This window comes from Macrotis lagotis, chromosome 6 (genome assembly GCF_037893015.1).
Source record: "Macrotis lagotis isolate mMagLag1 chromosome 6, bilby.v1.9.chrom.fasta, whole genome shotgun sequence".
NCBI classification, from domain to species: domain Eukaryota; kingdom Metazoa; phylum Chordata; class Mammalia; order Peramelemorphia; family Peramelidae; genus Macrotis; species Macrotis lagotis.
The window spans coordinates 15,144,394-15,160,745 of NC_133663.1; the positions used below are offsets into that span (position 1 = coordinate 15,144,394).

Below are 16,352 nucleotides of genomic sequence, written 5' to 3' on the forward strand. Positions count from 1 at the left end.
AGCTCTCACTCCTTTCACTCCATAAGAATAAACAGATAACAAATATTTTGTTAATAGTGAAAAGTGAAAAGTGGTTGATGTTCCTAGAGAACCTACATTCTGTTCCCTCTCAGGCATTGGCTTCTTTAAGCTGGTTAGATATGGCACACATTACATTTTTTAATTAGTTTTTTTTTTGCAAGGCAATGTGATTAAGTGGCTTATCCAAGGCCACACAGCTAGGTAATTAAGTGTTTGAGGCCAGATTTGAACTCAGGTCCTCCTGACTCCAGGGCCAGCGCTCTATCCACTGCACCACCTAGCCACCCCTTAACATTAAATTTTTATTGAATTTAGCTGAATTAAAACTAGAGGTTAGAACATAGGTAATGATTCAGCATGGGGTCTTCTTCTGGGGGCAATCACAGGTAGCAAAAGAAGTAAGGGAAGACAGACAGTATCATAAAATCCATTGAAGGACAGGCACCCAACAAGATGTAGGAGGAAAGGACATTGAATTTCCCACTTTAGGATCACACAAGGTGAACTGGGGCAAGGGGGGACTTATTCTAAAGGGGAGATTTCCCTAAAGTGTAGCATTGGGAACTAGAATTCAAGAAGTGGAGGCCAGGAAGGGAGATGGCCTTTTGGAAGTCTGGCAGTTAAAGGGAGGAGAAATAGAGGATCGGGACTGGAGATAGGCATCTAGGGAAGTTGTGTTTAGAACAGCCTTAATCTGCTTTTGCATCAAGGATCACTTTGATAATCTAGTGCTCAGAGTTATTTCTTTAATTGTTTGAAGTAAATCACTCCAGCTAGCCATCAGTGATGATAAAGACATTTTTTTTTTATGTCTTTTATGTTCCTCCTCAAAGTAATTATTTCAATATAGACTCCATGTTAAGAAATCTTGATTATAATGAGGATGGAAATTTTGGTATAGGTATAAGGTAAAAGACAAAGATCCAGTAGTAAAGAGACATTAAGAATGAGATGAGGGGTGGCTAGGTGGCGTAGCGGATAAAGCACTGGCCTTGGAGTCAGGAGGACCTGAATTCAAATCTGGTCTCAGACACTTAATAATTACCTAGCTATGTGGCCTTGGGCAAGCCACTTAACCCCACTCCCTTGCAAAAAAAAAACTAAAAAAAAAAGAGTGAGATGAAGTGAGAATGATCCAAAGGGGCAAATTACTAGAGGAGATCAGAACAGATGAGATCAAGTTGGAGGCTTGTCCAAGGGAAAGGGCATGGGGGAATCGAGGGATGATTTTGAAGGGATTTGAAGTTCAGAAACTGGTTAAAAGAGAAAGTTTGCTCCATTTTCTTGGTCAAGTATAAAGTGAGACCTTTGTGAAACCTTCATGAAATCTAAGAAGAATGGGAAGGGAGTGGTACAAGCGACTTCATGAAAGGAAAAGTTTGTGATAGCCACAGATGGAGAACAAGGTAGTCAATTAGAGAAGAGCTAAAAGAACTGCTATATGACAGATTACATGGCATAAAGTATTAGTAGAACCCTTGAATACGTTGGCGTGTTTGGCAACCACAATAGGAGCAGAGAAGTCAGATGATTTGTAGTAACCTGGATTTGGTCTTGCTTGGCATGAGTAGAGTTAGGACAAGCAGATAGACTGGTGAAGGACAACTTTAAGCGCAACTAATTATCGAGATTTCAAAAGAAAGAGTGAAGGAGATAGAGAGACCCAAGGTCATGGCAAGGATGAGGTTTAGAAGGAATGAGCTAAAGAGAAGACTAAAAGGAAGGTTCAAGTCAGAAATGAGTTCTCAATTGGGAGATTTATGGGAAAAGTCAAAAGCATCTCTGTGTGTGACTGGGTAGAATAGAAAAGGACTGGGGGAAAAACTGATTTAACAGTCAAGAGGTGATTGGTAACTTTGAAGAGAATTGTTCCAGCAAAGTGGTAGTTGGGCTTCATATCAGAAGTTAAATTAGGCTTCTGTTAACTCAATAGACTTTCAAAAAGTGAGTTGGGGGTGGGTGGAGGTAAACCCACAGAAGAGATTCCTATTGTTAAAAGTCTGACTGTAAAGGAGACATTTGAGATCTGGAAAGCTGATAGAATAAAATTGGATTTTTTCTCCATAGGAGAAATAAAATACCACGTATCTATCCATTTTGTCATCTATAGAATGGGATAACATATCCCAAGGAAACAAGCTCTTTGAGGGAAAGCAACTTAAAATCAAATGGGATTGGGGCAGTTGGGTGGGACAGTGGATAGAGCACCAGTCCTGGAGTCAGGAAGACATGAATTCAAATCCAGCCTCAGACATTTCATAATTACTTAACTGTGCAACCTTGGGCAAGTCCATTGCCTTGAAAAGAAAAACAACATAAAAAAGGTAAATTGATGGCAAAATGGATAGAAGGTGGCATTTTGTTTCTCCTATGGAGGTTTCTAATGATGTGATTTTAATTGGTTCATGACTCATTATGAGTCATATCTTTTAAGGGGTCTTCATGAAGGAATTTTCTGACTTGTATCATGTTCTCAAGTATTTTATGATCAATGTCCAAAACCCTCAATTGTTTTTCCCCCACAGGCTTGCACAGCCTATGTGAACTTCATGATCGCTATGGCTAAACTGATCCGCCAAGATAGAGGACTGACCATCAACGAGACCCAGATTGCCCTGGAAATGAATCGAGTCATGGAGTTGGAAAAAGAGATTGCCAATGTAAAGTATCTTCCATTCCACCCAGTACCAATTCAGCTCATTTCTATGCCTTTCTTCTCCTAAGATTGGTTTTGGTGGAGAAAAGACCAATTTCATGCTAAGTGGTAGCAAATCAGGGTTGTGTAATAGAAAACGTTCAACCTTTGAAATGAAAGAATTCTACTTCCTTACAAGATCTCATTGGGTTATTTTATTACTTCACAGTATTATTTCCGTAGTAATAGCACAGGAGATTAAAAATTTACCAAATATTGGGAAAAGTCTGTTCTTAATGGCTACAAGGATTAGTTGAAAGATGTCCTTAAGTTTTAGGATATCTGCTAGGGATCCTTTTGTTCAAAGTGTGAATATAAAGGAGATATTTGAGATCTGGAAAGATCCTTCATATTTTGGGGGATTTCTCTCCTCTAAAGTTAATACAAGGTCACTACTAAGATTGATTTTTTTTTTGCCCTTAGGTCTAATTTAACATTTTTGTAGTGCTTTTTACATGCAAAACATTACAACCTTTTAGGATACAAAGGCAACTATAAAGTTATATAAGATAGAATCCCTTCCCTCAAGCTTATTACCTAATAGGACAGAGGTGGAGAGAGATGTAAATTAGAATATCTCTTATCACAATGTGCTTTAAGACAATTTAGAGTAGGGAGGCTAGGTGTTGCATTGGCTAGAGCACTGGCTCTGCAGGACCTGAGTTCAAATCCAGTCTCAGACACTTAATTAACTAGCTATGTGAGCTTGGGTAAGTCACTTTGACTTAAATTAATAAAAAAAATTAATTTGTTTACTTTATTTTTTTTATTTTTGCAAAGCTAAGTAATAAGAGCCTTGAGGCTGGATTTAAACTCTGGTCCTCCTGTCTCCAGGGCCAGTGCTCTAGCCATTGTGCAACCAAGCTGCCCCAAAATTTGGACAGGGAGAATTCATTTTCAGACAGAAGGAAACAAGGAAGCCTTTTACTAGAGATGGTATCTAGAATGAAAAGATTATGGAATAGACTGCATAATCCCTGGAACCCTCTCCCATTGCTCAGATTCTGTAACACTGAGTATAAAGCAGGAGAGAATGGGTCTCATTCATAGGAAGTGGCTTGCATGAAAGCCTGAAATGGTTCCGGAAATAAATGTATGGCCCTTCTTGGATAAAATGTAAAGTATATGAAAGGGAGTGATGTAAAACCAAATAGGAGAGGCAAATTGGAGTCAGATTGTAGAAAGCCTTGGGGAGATAGCATTTCTGGATAACTTCAGTCAAACCTTTTTTTCCTTGAAGAATTCTTGAAATACTTGAAATAACTTTAAAAACTGCTTAGACACAAGCCAGGTAACCTCTGGCCTTGGCATCAGGAAGTACTGACTTTGAGTTCTGACTTAGATAGTAATAGGTATATGATTTTTGACAAGTCATTTTCCTTCAGTGGGCCACCCAAATTTATCCTTAGGGGGCATTTAGAGTTGAACAACAATTCCATTTGCTTACAACAATGCTTGGTACATAATAAGCTTTTAATAATATTTATTGCTGGCCAGAAGAATCCAGAAGAGATCACCCCCTACTTTTCTCCTATCAAAGTGCAACTCTTAGAGGTTACTCTTGTATCCATCAAGAACTAAGTTCGTTATAATGACCCATGTCAGGGTCTTATTATCAGAAAGTTTTCCCATGAGTTCCAAATGAGTCTCTTGAATTTATTCAAGACTGAATTGTGTGAGTAGGCATTCATGATCTATTAGGGCATACACAGACAAAAATCAAACAATCTCACTTTTCAAGTACCTTACAGTCTGAAGGAGTCTAATGGAGACAATATGTATGTGTTCATTTCTATATATTCATATGGAAAGCAAATGTAAGTCAACTTTGGAGGGGATCTAGCAGTTGGAAGGGACTAGGCAAGACTTCATAAAGAAAGATGTTTATAGCCTAGGCCTAAAGAAAACTGGAGATTCCAAGAGATGGAGGTTGGGGAAAGAACAGTCAGGCATGAAAGATAGTTCAATGAATGGCACCTAAATGGGAGATTGAGTTTTCTGAAAAAAAAAAATGAAAATAAAACAGTACGCCAGTATAGCTGAACTATGAGTGGAAGGAAGTTATGGGTAAAGGAATGGAAAGCTCAATAAATACAAATAAATATAAATGAGCATCTGTTAAGTTTGGAGAGAGGAGTTACTAAAGAAGAAAGAAAAACTATCATTGCCCTCAGGGGCCTTTCTTTCTGACTTTGCCTCTGACTTAAATCTCCTATTCTGCAGCAAATACACAAATAGTTTATTGTCAATTAATTTTATTACTATGTTTTACGTGGGTCATGTTCGTTAATAGCAGAATATATAGTCATTCATGTCCAAGAGAACTATTATTATATGAAGTGACTGGAGGAATGGCTGAGGTTCCTAATTCACAATTCAGGGAAAGAAAGCTAGAGATAATTTCTCAAGCTTTGGAAGCAAGGGCCAGATAGCAAAGAACCTGTTAAGAAAAAAGCCATTCTAGTGAAATCTTGACATTCTTATCCAAAGGATAGGTGTAGTTTCCTGATGCTAAAAGTAAGTAACAAATTTGTTATTGATGGTAGAGTCAATCAAAAGCTTGTCCATGCCAACATTTCTTTGTTATCCTTTTTCCATTATTGTAGACAGTCCTGTTGAAGCAAGAGTTCTTTGTCTAGGGTCTGCAAACAGAAGTCTGTAATCAGATTTCACATAGTCCATGGACTGGAGTGGGAAAAAAAAGATTACATCTTTCATTTTTCACATCTCTAACTGAATACGAGCATTTTCTCCAGTTGTTCAAACACATGCTTCCAAAGGGGTCCCATAGATTTGACAAGACTGACAGAACACAAGCTTAGGTAGATAAGAGTCCCATGTGCTAAGAAATCTCTGCTTCTTCAGTTATAAATAATTCACTGCAATTACTTCTGTAGGCTACAACTAAACCTGAAGACCGGAATGACCCGAACCTCCTCTATAATAAAATGACCTTATCTCAGGTTCAAAACAACTTTACCTTAGAGATCAATGGACGGGTGAGTATTAATTACTCCTTTTCAAATATTTTTCATTAGGCTATTTCCTGAAAATGGTAACTTTAAGATAAGTTATCTTCTTTAAAAAAAAAATAGCACATATCATCCTTAGAAATCTGTTGACCTTCAAAATGAATTTAAAAGCAACTTAGAGCTATATGATCACATATATGAATTTGTTATTTACTTAGTAGAAATTTTAGAGGAATAAAAATTTATGGGTCAAACCAGTAATGATTTGAGCCTTTCATATGTCCAATAGAACTCCATAGGAGACCAATATGGGAAGAGCCTGAGGAAATCTTCCTTTTTTTTTTTAAATGGCTTTTGTATGAAATGTTTCCTATTTACAAGTGGTTTTTCAGATGTGTCCCTTGTGTCTGGGCAGAAATTTAACTTAATCTTAGAAATTTCTCTAGCCATTTACAGAGAATGGTTTAGAAATGAATGGAATGGAGTAGAATAGAAGGCATAGAAGGGAGGCAATACACCATCCATCTGGAGGCCATGGGACTGGATTCAATCTTAACTCAGCCATTCAGATCTCTTTGACTTTGAAGATGCATTCTACTAATTTAATTTCCTCAAATATAAATTGATGGGGTATGACTGGATGTCCTCTAATGCCCCTTACCATTATATATGACCATTCATGCATACACAGACTGACACACACATCTGCACAAGTTGAACATAATGAAAGATGAGAGGCCACAAAATGATGTTGAAAGAGCTGGAAAAACTGAGTTCAGTCATGTCCTGTTCCTGTCATGTGCTGGCCATGTGTCTCTGGGTAAGTCACTTAAACTGCCCGGTATTCTAGACAACTCTCTGGTCACGTCCACTTCCTGGAATCCTAGATAACTGCAAGTGTACCTGTATTGCAGGTGTTGATCTGCATTGCCAAACAAGAGTTCCTCATATTAATAAAATCACAATCCAGACTTTATTCTTTAAAGGAAAGAGTGAGGAAACATGATAATTTGACCAGCAGGAATAAGACCAGACGAGTTAGCACCGCAGATTTCACTCCTGAAAGACCATAGACACTTGCCCTTATGGCTAACAATCACTGTTCCCTTTGCAAGGCAATGGAGTTAAAGCGAATCACCCAAGGCCACACAGCTAGTAGGTATCAAGTATCTGAGGTCAAATTTGAACTCAGTTTCCTGATTCAGGCCAGTGCTCCACAAAAAGCACCTTTCTGCTTTATACCATATTTGCCAGTCTTCTCTCATCTGCTCTGCAGAACCTGAATTCCAACCAAAGCCTTCATAGGCTTTCTCCACGCCACTCCACTCCAGGCTGAATTTTTCTGAGAAGAGATTGTTGGGTTGAATCTTAAGTGACTAGAGGGATCTGAGTCTCTTAGCCTCCTTCAAACTTGTACCAAGTTCTGAAGCTTCACCAAGTTTTCACAGTCTCCATTGGCCAACATTACAATCTGTTCTAATCAATGAGTAACCATTCATCTTTATCTCAAAGAAAACAATTCACAATCATAGCACTGATTCTAAACTCTTTGAATAGAAATTAGCAGGAAGAATCAAGTAGGCATAACATTGGTGGATAAAATGCATGTATGTGCATGTAGGTATTTTCATTTTCTTTTAACTGTCCTTGTGTGATAGTATTCTTGAGATAATTTTTTTCTATTGTAAAATTAAAATTTCATTTCCTCTTGGTGTGAAATCAAAATGTCGCTAAAATATGTTATTTGCTTTTACAAGTCATGCTTGATCATCAGTATCTGCTTTTTACATAGAACTATTTTTATGGAAAATATCAGTTCATCTCACTGAGAAAATTTCATGTTCATTTTATGTTGGGAAAAAATGGTATCCAACAGTTGAATTTCAGGCAAATTTCTGTTTGTGTATTCTCTAATCATAGAAATAACAAAGTGATTTCTTAAGTAATTTTTCTATCAAAATATTTGCATCCACAAACCTCATTTTCATTTTCAGAAAACATGATTTTTGAAAACTGTATTAATTCTGGGAGTCGAATTTTCAAAGGCACTTGATAATCCAGGGGATAAGATCTCGAACAATGAAGGGCCTCAAGTCCATGTCATATGAGAGTGGGCAAATATATAACTATGTTTAGCTTGGAGAGGAAAACAAACAGTGGGAGAGGAGTTTGATAAATCTTTAAAAATTTGAAGAATTGTAATCTGATACAACCATTAGATTTATTCTAATTGGTTTCAGAGAGAATATAGGAAAAATGATTGCAAAAAAGGTAAATATAGGCAAGAAAACTTGATAATGATGATAAGCATTCCAATGTGGAATGGGTTTCCTTGGGAAAGTAAAAGTAAAGGTCGAATGGAACTTCCTTCATATGTGATTTTTTTAAATTTGTGAACTAGATGGCCACTGAAATCTTACTCAATCCTACCAGCCTTATCCAATCAACAAGCCCTTTATTTATGTGCCTACTGTGCATCTAGTATTGCCCTAGGCTTTGGAGATTCAAATTCTTGTCCTAATGGATTTTACATTATCCTCAGGGAAGTTTTTCACAATGTGACCCCTGTTCCCCTTCAGAAACAAAATAATAATGCCCCCACACTATCTTTCTTATTGTTCATTATGTGTTTCTTTATCTCCTATCTCTTTTTGCTTTCTATCCCGTGTCCTATCTTTGCCTTTGCACTGGCAAAGCTGGGAATACACCATACCTGAAATAACCTGCCTCCTCCCCTCTGCCAATTGAAGACTTAGCTCCTGTTCCCCCCTTTTACCCATAGCATACTATGACATACTGGACTCTTGTCAATAGTTTCTTAACCCCCAAATTGCCTTCTTTATGCGTTGGATATACCCATATACATACAACTTGCTTGAAAGCAGGAATTGTTAACACCTTTTTTCAAAAATTCAGTCAACGCCTCAGTAGACACGTAAAAAAATGCTGATTGAGTGAATAAGGGAAAAAAGGTTGTCAGATAAGTATCAGTTTCATCAGTTTAATCCACTAGTGATATACGTAGCCACTGTGTATTATGCTATTATTTCCTTCTAGAATCTTAGAAGCTTGTAGTGAAATGGCCAGACTACTAAACACATAACCCCTGTTTTTTTCTAGCCATTCAACTGGGCAAATTACACAAATGAAATCATGTCAACTGTGAAAATTAGTGTTACAAATGAGGAAGATGTGATTGTGTATGCTCCTGAATATTTAATCAAACTTAAATTCATTCTTACCAAATATTCTCCCAGGTAGGTGCCTGCCTGTCTTTTCATGAATCACACTTTAATGTCACTATATTCTCTAGAAGCCTTGCAGCCTCATCTTTCTTGTTGCTGGGTGGTGGTGTTTTTTTATACAGAGATCTTCAAAATTTAATGTCCTGGCGGTTCATTATGGATCTCGTAAGCAGCCTCAGCCGAACCTACAAGGAGTCAAGAAATGCTTTCCGGAAGGTGAAGAAAAATCTCTCTCTTCTTAAGACTTAAGCTTAAAGAGATCCAAAGTTGGGGACCTTGGTGTGTCCATCACATGAATATGGCGAACTTGGCAAGGGGGAAAAATGCCAAGTGCTAGCTGTCTAGCCCAAGTTTAAATATGTCACTTAGGAGGGAAAAAAAGTCCTGCTACACTGAGGATAGTCATCTTACATCTCGTGAAGTGTGGGAAGGCCCTAAAGTGCCTGTTCTGTGTCAGGTGCTGTCCGAGGTGCTAGCTAAAAGACTGGCTAGTGGTCTGTCTCTTTTATAAGAAAGATGGTGACTTCATTGGTGTCACTGCTAAAATTGGAATCAATAAGGTAATTAACTTCCATGTCCATGAGAGTGTATAATGTAAAGAAAATCCAGAGACATTTGCTCATGCTATAGCCCTATCAGATTCAGAGTTCGAGGCAGTTTTAGTCTTCTAGAGCAGAATGGGACCCATGAACTTAATAGATTTTGTTTTCCTTTATGAGCCAATATATGTTACTGTTTGCTTGCCAATAGATTGTTCAACGATTTATTCCATAGATGTGTATAACAAAAAAAATTTCAGACTGCCAGATGTAGAGCAACTCTCTCATTTACAAATGGATACCAATCATCCAAAGAAAGGGCCCTAGAGTTGAAGCAAGCATATTGGGTTTCTACATGAGGGTAAGGGAGGGCTACTAGAATGTCAGGGCTAGTCTTTTGAGATCATAATGAATGTGCCATAAATGTTTTCTAATAACAAGTATTTTCAGATATTTATGCAAATGAACTATGTGATGATAATAATAATAATAGCATATATAATTTTTGAAGTTTCAAGGTGCTTTATAGGTATTTTATCATTTCATCATAATATCATTATTATCACTACATTACAAGTGGGAAAACTAAGTGACATCCCCAGAGTTACATAGTAAGTGTCTGAAGCAAGATTTGAACTAAGAACTTTCTAGATTCTAGTCCAGAAATGTACCTACTACACTATCTAGCCCTGAAATCCATAAGCATTACTTGTGCCTGCAGAAAACCTAAAAGGCATATCTTGAACCATATTTAAAACAAGAGAGTGCCATATTGAAAGTAATCTGTGAAGATTCATTGGATTGTTTAGCTTTCAGCTACTTGCCAAGTGTAATGAAGATTCCTTAAACTCAGGAGATTCTCAAAGAGGACAGTTTCAGTTGGTCAGTACTCGAATGGACACCATCGTAATGCTTCTAGCTATGAAAATTTAGACTGAAAAGGCAGGAATATTTTCCTGTTTATTAGAGACTGATCCAAAATCTTACCCCTCTCAAAGATGGAATATTGTCCCTACGTCTTTTGGACCTTAATTCCCATTTGTATTAACAACATGGATGATGACAAAGTATTATATTCCACATCAGTCCTGAAAAATATTAACATGTAGCCACATCAGAGGGTTTTAAGGAGGCATTTTAACAATGATCCAAATTTCTGAAAAAATTTAGGCAAATAGTTAAACTGAGTGGTACTTTTCCCTTACATTGGGTCTTTTTGAGTCTCTCTTGAGATTTAAGAGGTTTTTTAAAAAAAATTTATTTATTTAAGGCAATGGGGTTAAATGACTTGCCCAAGGTCACACAGCTAGGCAATTATTAAGCATCTGAGGCTGGATTTGAACTCAAGCCTCCTTGCCCCAGGGCCAGTGCTCTATCCACTGAGCCTTCTGGCTGCCCAAAATTATTTCAAATCATAGAATTCCATGAAGTTTTAAGTTGAAGCCCTTGACTCTCAGGACAAACCAACACAAGTTCTATTTTGTATTTCCCCTCAACAGGCTCTTTATGGTACAACCGCTGAAACAGCCACTTGGCGACGTTGTGTTAATTATGTCAATGGGAATATGGAAAATGCTGTCGGACGGCTTTATGTGCAAGAAGCTTTTGCTGGCAACAGTAAACACGTGGTAATGTTTTTTGGCACAATTGACTGGGTTATTTATTTGTACTCAACAATATAAGGCAACAGTCAGAAATTAGTTAAGTATCTTATTCAAAGAACATGAAGTCTGTAATTTTTTCTTTGTTCTTCCTATAACTTTCATTACTAGGTCCTTTTCATTTTTTTTAATCAATGTAAAGCCCATGAAACTTTGCTTTTTCAATTCCTTCTGCTTTTTCAAAGCATCTAAAACAGAAGACACATAGGTGCTAGTTGATACATACTACTTCTGGAAAGCATTTCAAACTTAGCTGGTAATGTCTTTATAATTTTAGGGTGGTCATGTTTGAAGGAATAGCACAACCAAAAAGATACAGTCTTCATAGCATCTCTGGTTTTGCAGGAATCTGCCAATATGTCAGAGGCCATTGTCATATCTCATTCAATTAAAGTATCTAGGCTAATTCAAAGTAACCACAGTGACTTCAGCATTGTCTGACCAAAAAGCTGTGTAAATTACTCAGAACAAATTGAAATAAAAAAGACAATAATATTTATCTTAAAATGATGTAAGATAATGAATTGACTTTACAATGAGTCCTAAAACTTTCTATTTTTAGTGGGGTTTTTTTGCAAGGCAATGGGGTTAAGTGGCTTGCCCAAGGCCACACAGCTAGGTCATTATTAAGTGTCTGAGGTCACATTTGAACTCAGGTTCTCCTGACTCAAGGGCCAGTGCTCTATCTACTGCACCACCTAGCTGCTCCTATTCTTTTTTATTTTAATGCTAAATTTGTCTTTTGCTGTATTCCAATGATTTGGTATATTGTTCCAAGGATTTTGATATATGTTCCTTGATTCTTTATCATAAAATTACACTTCTATTACTTTGGATATTAAGTATAACTTTGCCAAATTCTCCATTTTAATATGCCTAAGCATAGGTTTTTAATGGAGTTTAAATTAAGAATTATCCCACCATCTCTTGGGTAAACTTTTAACTCTTTGTGATGTGTGCAAGCTTGTCTAATATTATGTTAGCACAATTTGGGAAACATTGTCATTCTCTTCTTCAATATGTTAACATCTTTTTCAAAGGTCATTTTTTCCTCAATGGAGAAAAGACGTCTGGGTTAACCAGAAAAAGAAAAAAGAAAAATTATTTTTCTGAGTGGATGTTTAATGTATAGAGAACATAGCTGAAAAACTTTCCTATATGCCTAAAAGTTCTAGGCATATTCCAAATTAGATGCATCTGTTTACAAAAAAGAAAAATGCAATTTCCAAGTCTTCAATACATCATTTTTTATATTGATCAGTTAGCTGGCAGAGACAGTTCAAATATGGTCTCAGATAATAAATAGCTTGACCAAGGGCAAGACTATTAAGCCTGTTTTGCCTCAGTTTTCTCATCTGTAAAATTGAACAGAAGAAGGAAATATCAATTCCCAAGTTGGCTCACATGGATTCTGAAATGACTTTCCAGCAATTCATTACTGGGGCTTTTTTCTTTAGAGCAATTTAAAATTGAATTTCTCCCTTTTCTTCCAACTTCAGGAACCTTATATCAAATTGTAGAAAAATCAATAACAACCCTTCTGGCTGCCACATCATTCTCAAAGTCTTTGCTATTTTCTAAGGATTGCTTAGACTGTTTTGCAGCAATAATAAGACACTTTGGCTCACAGAATAGTAGATTTGGAGTTGAAAGTGACCCGAGTGGCGATCGTGTCCACTTACATCATTTTACAAATAACAGCTGAGGTTCAGGGAGATTCAATTACTTGCCCACAGTCAGCTCTTAGCAGGTTTTTTGGTATGTTTTCAAGATTTTTCTTTTGCACAGTCATTGAAGTATGCTTAGGTATAACCACACTTCCTGGTGCAGATGAAACCACCCCTTTGAACACAAACAAACAAATAAAACTTCAAAGGACATTGTCATCCATAGTCCTGAGAAATACTGACATCCTTAATCCTATACACATTTTTATTTTTGGCTCTAGTACCAACTGCAGTAAACTGACTCATAAATGGAGATTCTAATTTTCTCTTTCCTTAGACAGCATCATTCTGCTGTAAAGTTACGATATATCCCACTGAGCCTCTCTAGGAACCTGAGAAGCTCTTCACAGAATGGACTGATCCTCTTACTTCACCTTGTATTTGGTTTGTTTCAGGTGGATGATCTGATTGCTCAGATTCGGGAAGTTTTCATTAAGATTTTAGATGACCTCAGTTGGATGGATGCTGAGACTAAAAAAAAAGCAGAAGAAAAGGTAAAGACCTGGGAGAATTTTCAAGGGAGGTGGGTTGCGGGTAGAAGCATAACCCAGAAAGGAAAGCATCACAGTCATGAATCAAAAATTCTCATTGCTGCAAATACTAGCCTGCCTATATACATACATATATGTTCCTTTTTAAATCGTTGAAACCATTGTGTAGTCACAGCCTGGTTTCTATTCGATAAGAAAGATACAATTGCTGATCACAATTCTTTTGGTCCCTTGCAACCTTTCTCAAAATTCTGATCTATGCACACAGCTTGGATGTTCAGTCCCCAACTGAACTGCAAAATTCCCATGTCCAGGTGAAAAACCATTTCCAGATAAGCTGTTGTTAAGTCTTGGCAAAGGAATATTCTATTTTTTTTAAGTTGAGATGTATGGTTAGACATTATCATTTCTTTGAACCTCAGTTCCTTAACCTGTAAAATGGGAATTTTAAACAAAAACGTTTGGCAGATTCAAAGCATGTTGTAGCCACTATCATTGTTCTTATTTGTTTCTATGCTGTTGAGAGAGGCAACCTGGCCTAGTGTATAGAGGGTAAACTTTATTTGGATCCTCCATCATGGAGTCACAGGATATAAAACGTAGTCATTCCAACCGTTTTGTATTAGTAATGAAGTGATTTAACCAGAGATAATAAGTCCCAGAGGTACAATCTAAACCCACTATATGCATTGTGTCTCTGGGAGTGCTAGATGGTGTTACTTACAGTGCAGTACTTATCCGACCTGGAGCATTCAACTTAGCCCCAGTAAGAGCAGGATGTGAGTTCAGGTCATGGAAATGAGGAATCTCTCTTTCATCCATTCCATGTCACCTCCTACCATTTCACCTTTGTGAGTCCACAAATTATAAATTAGTTACTAGTCTGCTTTGGTGGACAAAGATTTCCCACTAGAGATTCTTTCTATTGATGAAACCATAACTCTGAACCATACAAAAATTTCTCCTTGCATCAAATATCTTTTATGTATCTGCTATTTGTCAGTCCCTCAGCAGGATGTGAGTTCAGGCCATGGAAATGAGGAATCTCTCTTTCATCCATTCCATGTCACCTCCTACCATTTCACCTTTCTGCACCTACACATTATAAATAAGTTACTAGTCTTCTTGGGTGGACAAAGATTTCCCACTAGAAATTCCTTATATTGATGAAACCATAACTCTTAATCAAACAAATTTCTCCTTGCATCAAAAATCTTTTAAGGATCTGCCATTTGTCAATCCCTCTGCACTGAGATCACAAATGAAAAACTGAAAATCCTGTTTCCCCCCAAGGAACTTACATATGTATGCATTTTTGTATTGGTGATTATGAATACATTTATACATCTATACTATAAACTCTTAACATTACAAAAATGTATGTAAGAAAAACAGTTATGTGATGCAGACCTAGTATGGTTTATGTGTATATTCTATGCTTAAATATTCTAACAAGATAAATGCACATATAGGGTTCATATGTATAGGCACATGCATGTGTCCACACACATTCAGACACCTATAGTTTTATGGGGGGTGTTTTTTGTGGTTTTTGCAAAGCAGTAGGGTTAAGTGACTTGCCCTAAGGCACATGGCTAGGTAATTATTAAGTATCTGAGATTGTATTTAAACTCAGGTCCTCCTGACTCCAAGGCCAGTGTTCTTATCCACTGCACCACCTAGCTGCCCCATATACCTAGAGTTGAGTTGTACAATTGAATCAAAAGATTCAATTGGGCAGATTTTGGATTCCTCATACACATAGTCAGGTTTCACACTGCCTAAGTGATTCACTACAAGTGAATTAGACCCATCTGAAAGTAGCCCTGACTCTTTCAGATCAATTTTTCTAAGTGCTAAGTTAATAAACAATGCCACTCTCACCTGGGGATCACTATGTCATTTTGGATTAAGATGTTGATAAGAAATAGTTTCAGTTGACCAAATCTGTATCAAAGATCAATTCTATTCTTAATCACGAGGAGTACCAAACAATTATGACTCCTTTTATGACCCAAGGGAGAAATAGAAATATTTGGCCTGGATTTCCACAAATTGTGATAATGTCTCTCCTATTCTTATAAACAAGTTGGAGAGATGTAGACTTCAATTTTGTTTATTGGCCAGACCCAAAGAGTTTTTTTTTGGTTTCAGAGTCTTGGTTTTAGCTTTTTGGTCTCCTGAATTGTGTCTCTAATGGAAGGATTCATTAGTTCCCAGAATGAGAACCCTTGGATCCAAATGGGCAACTGAGTAATGAGGTCATGTCCTGCAAATTCAATTAAGCTGTGGTGGTCTCCCTACTTGTAAGAGAGGTTCTCAACAATAGCTCTTGATTATCCATGCCATTTCCCAGTTCGATCTCTTCTCTTGAGCCGTTCCCTTGCAACCTGTCTCTTCTCTTTTATTAGAATCTTTGGGTCCTTCACTATCAGCTCAAGCTTCCCCCAGACCCTGTAGTTGTTAGTTTGCCTTCTGAGACTACCTTCTCTCTCCTCAGTCATGTCCAACTCTTCATGACCCTACTTGGGGGTTTTCTTGGCAAAACTACCAGAGTGGTTTGCCTTTTCTTTCTCAGCTTTTTAAAGGGAGGGCCAAAGACTGAAGGGAAAAGAGCTTCCTGTGGTCAGGTAGCAACAATTCCTGTCATCACTGTTGTACTGTGTAGACAGGAGCATTTCAAAAGTGAACTTTCCTCATCCGATTGCTGACTCAACTTTCCAGAATATAGGTTGTCTTAATTGCCATTAGACTTAACTCTCTATGAAAATTCTATGTGCTCCCCACATTTTTTTAATAAAGGGACAAAACCATAGAGTGAAGGATATCATTCTATTCTCTAAACGTTATATGATTCATACTCTACTATACATGGAAAAGAAAACTCATCCTCCAGCATTCCTGCATTTACTGCAATGTTACTTAATAGTCCTCTTCATTGATTTTGAGATTTAGGAGCTTCCATAATTGTGATAGCACATTGATTTGAAATCAAATCAAT

The 16,352-nt window shown here is 37.2% G+C and overlaps 1 protein-coding gene across 1 annotated transcript in view; it reads left to right on the plus strand.

Moving 5' to 3' along the window:
• Positions 1–16,352, plus strand: part of LOC141492084 (neprilysin-like) — a 72,822-nt gene that overhangs the window by 16,659 nt on the left and 39,811 nt on the right. The window contains exons 5-10 of the mRNA XM_074192714.1: positions 2,547–2,681; positions 5,614–5,715; positions 8,809–8,945; positions 9,056–9,149; positions 10,972–11,100; positions 13,256–13,354. Of these exons, the coding sequence (XP_074048815.1) occupies positions 2,547–2,681; positions 5,614–5,715; positions 8,809–8,945; positions 9,056–9,149; positions 10,972–11,100; positions 13,256–13,354 (696 nt within the window). The remainder of the gene's footprint in view (positions 1–2,546; positions 2,682–5,613; positions 5,716–8,808; positions 8,946–9,055; positions 9,150–10,971; positions 11,101–13,255; positions 13,355–16,352) is intronic.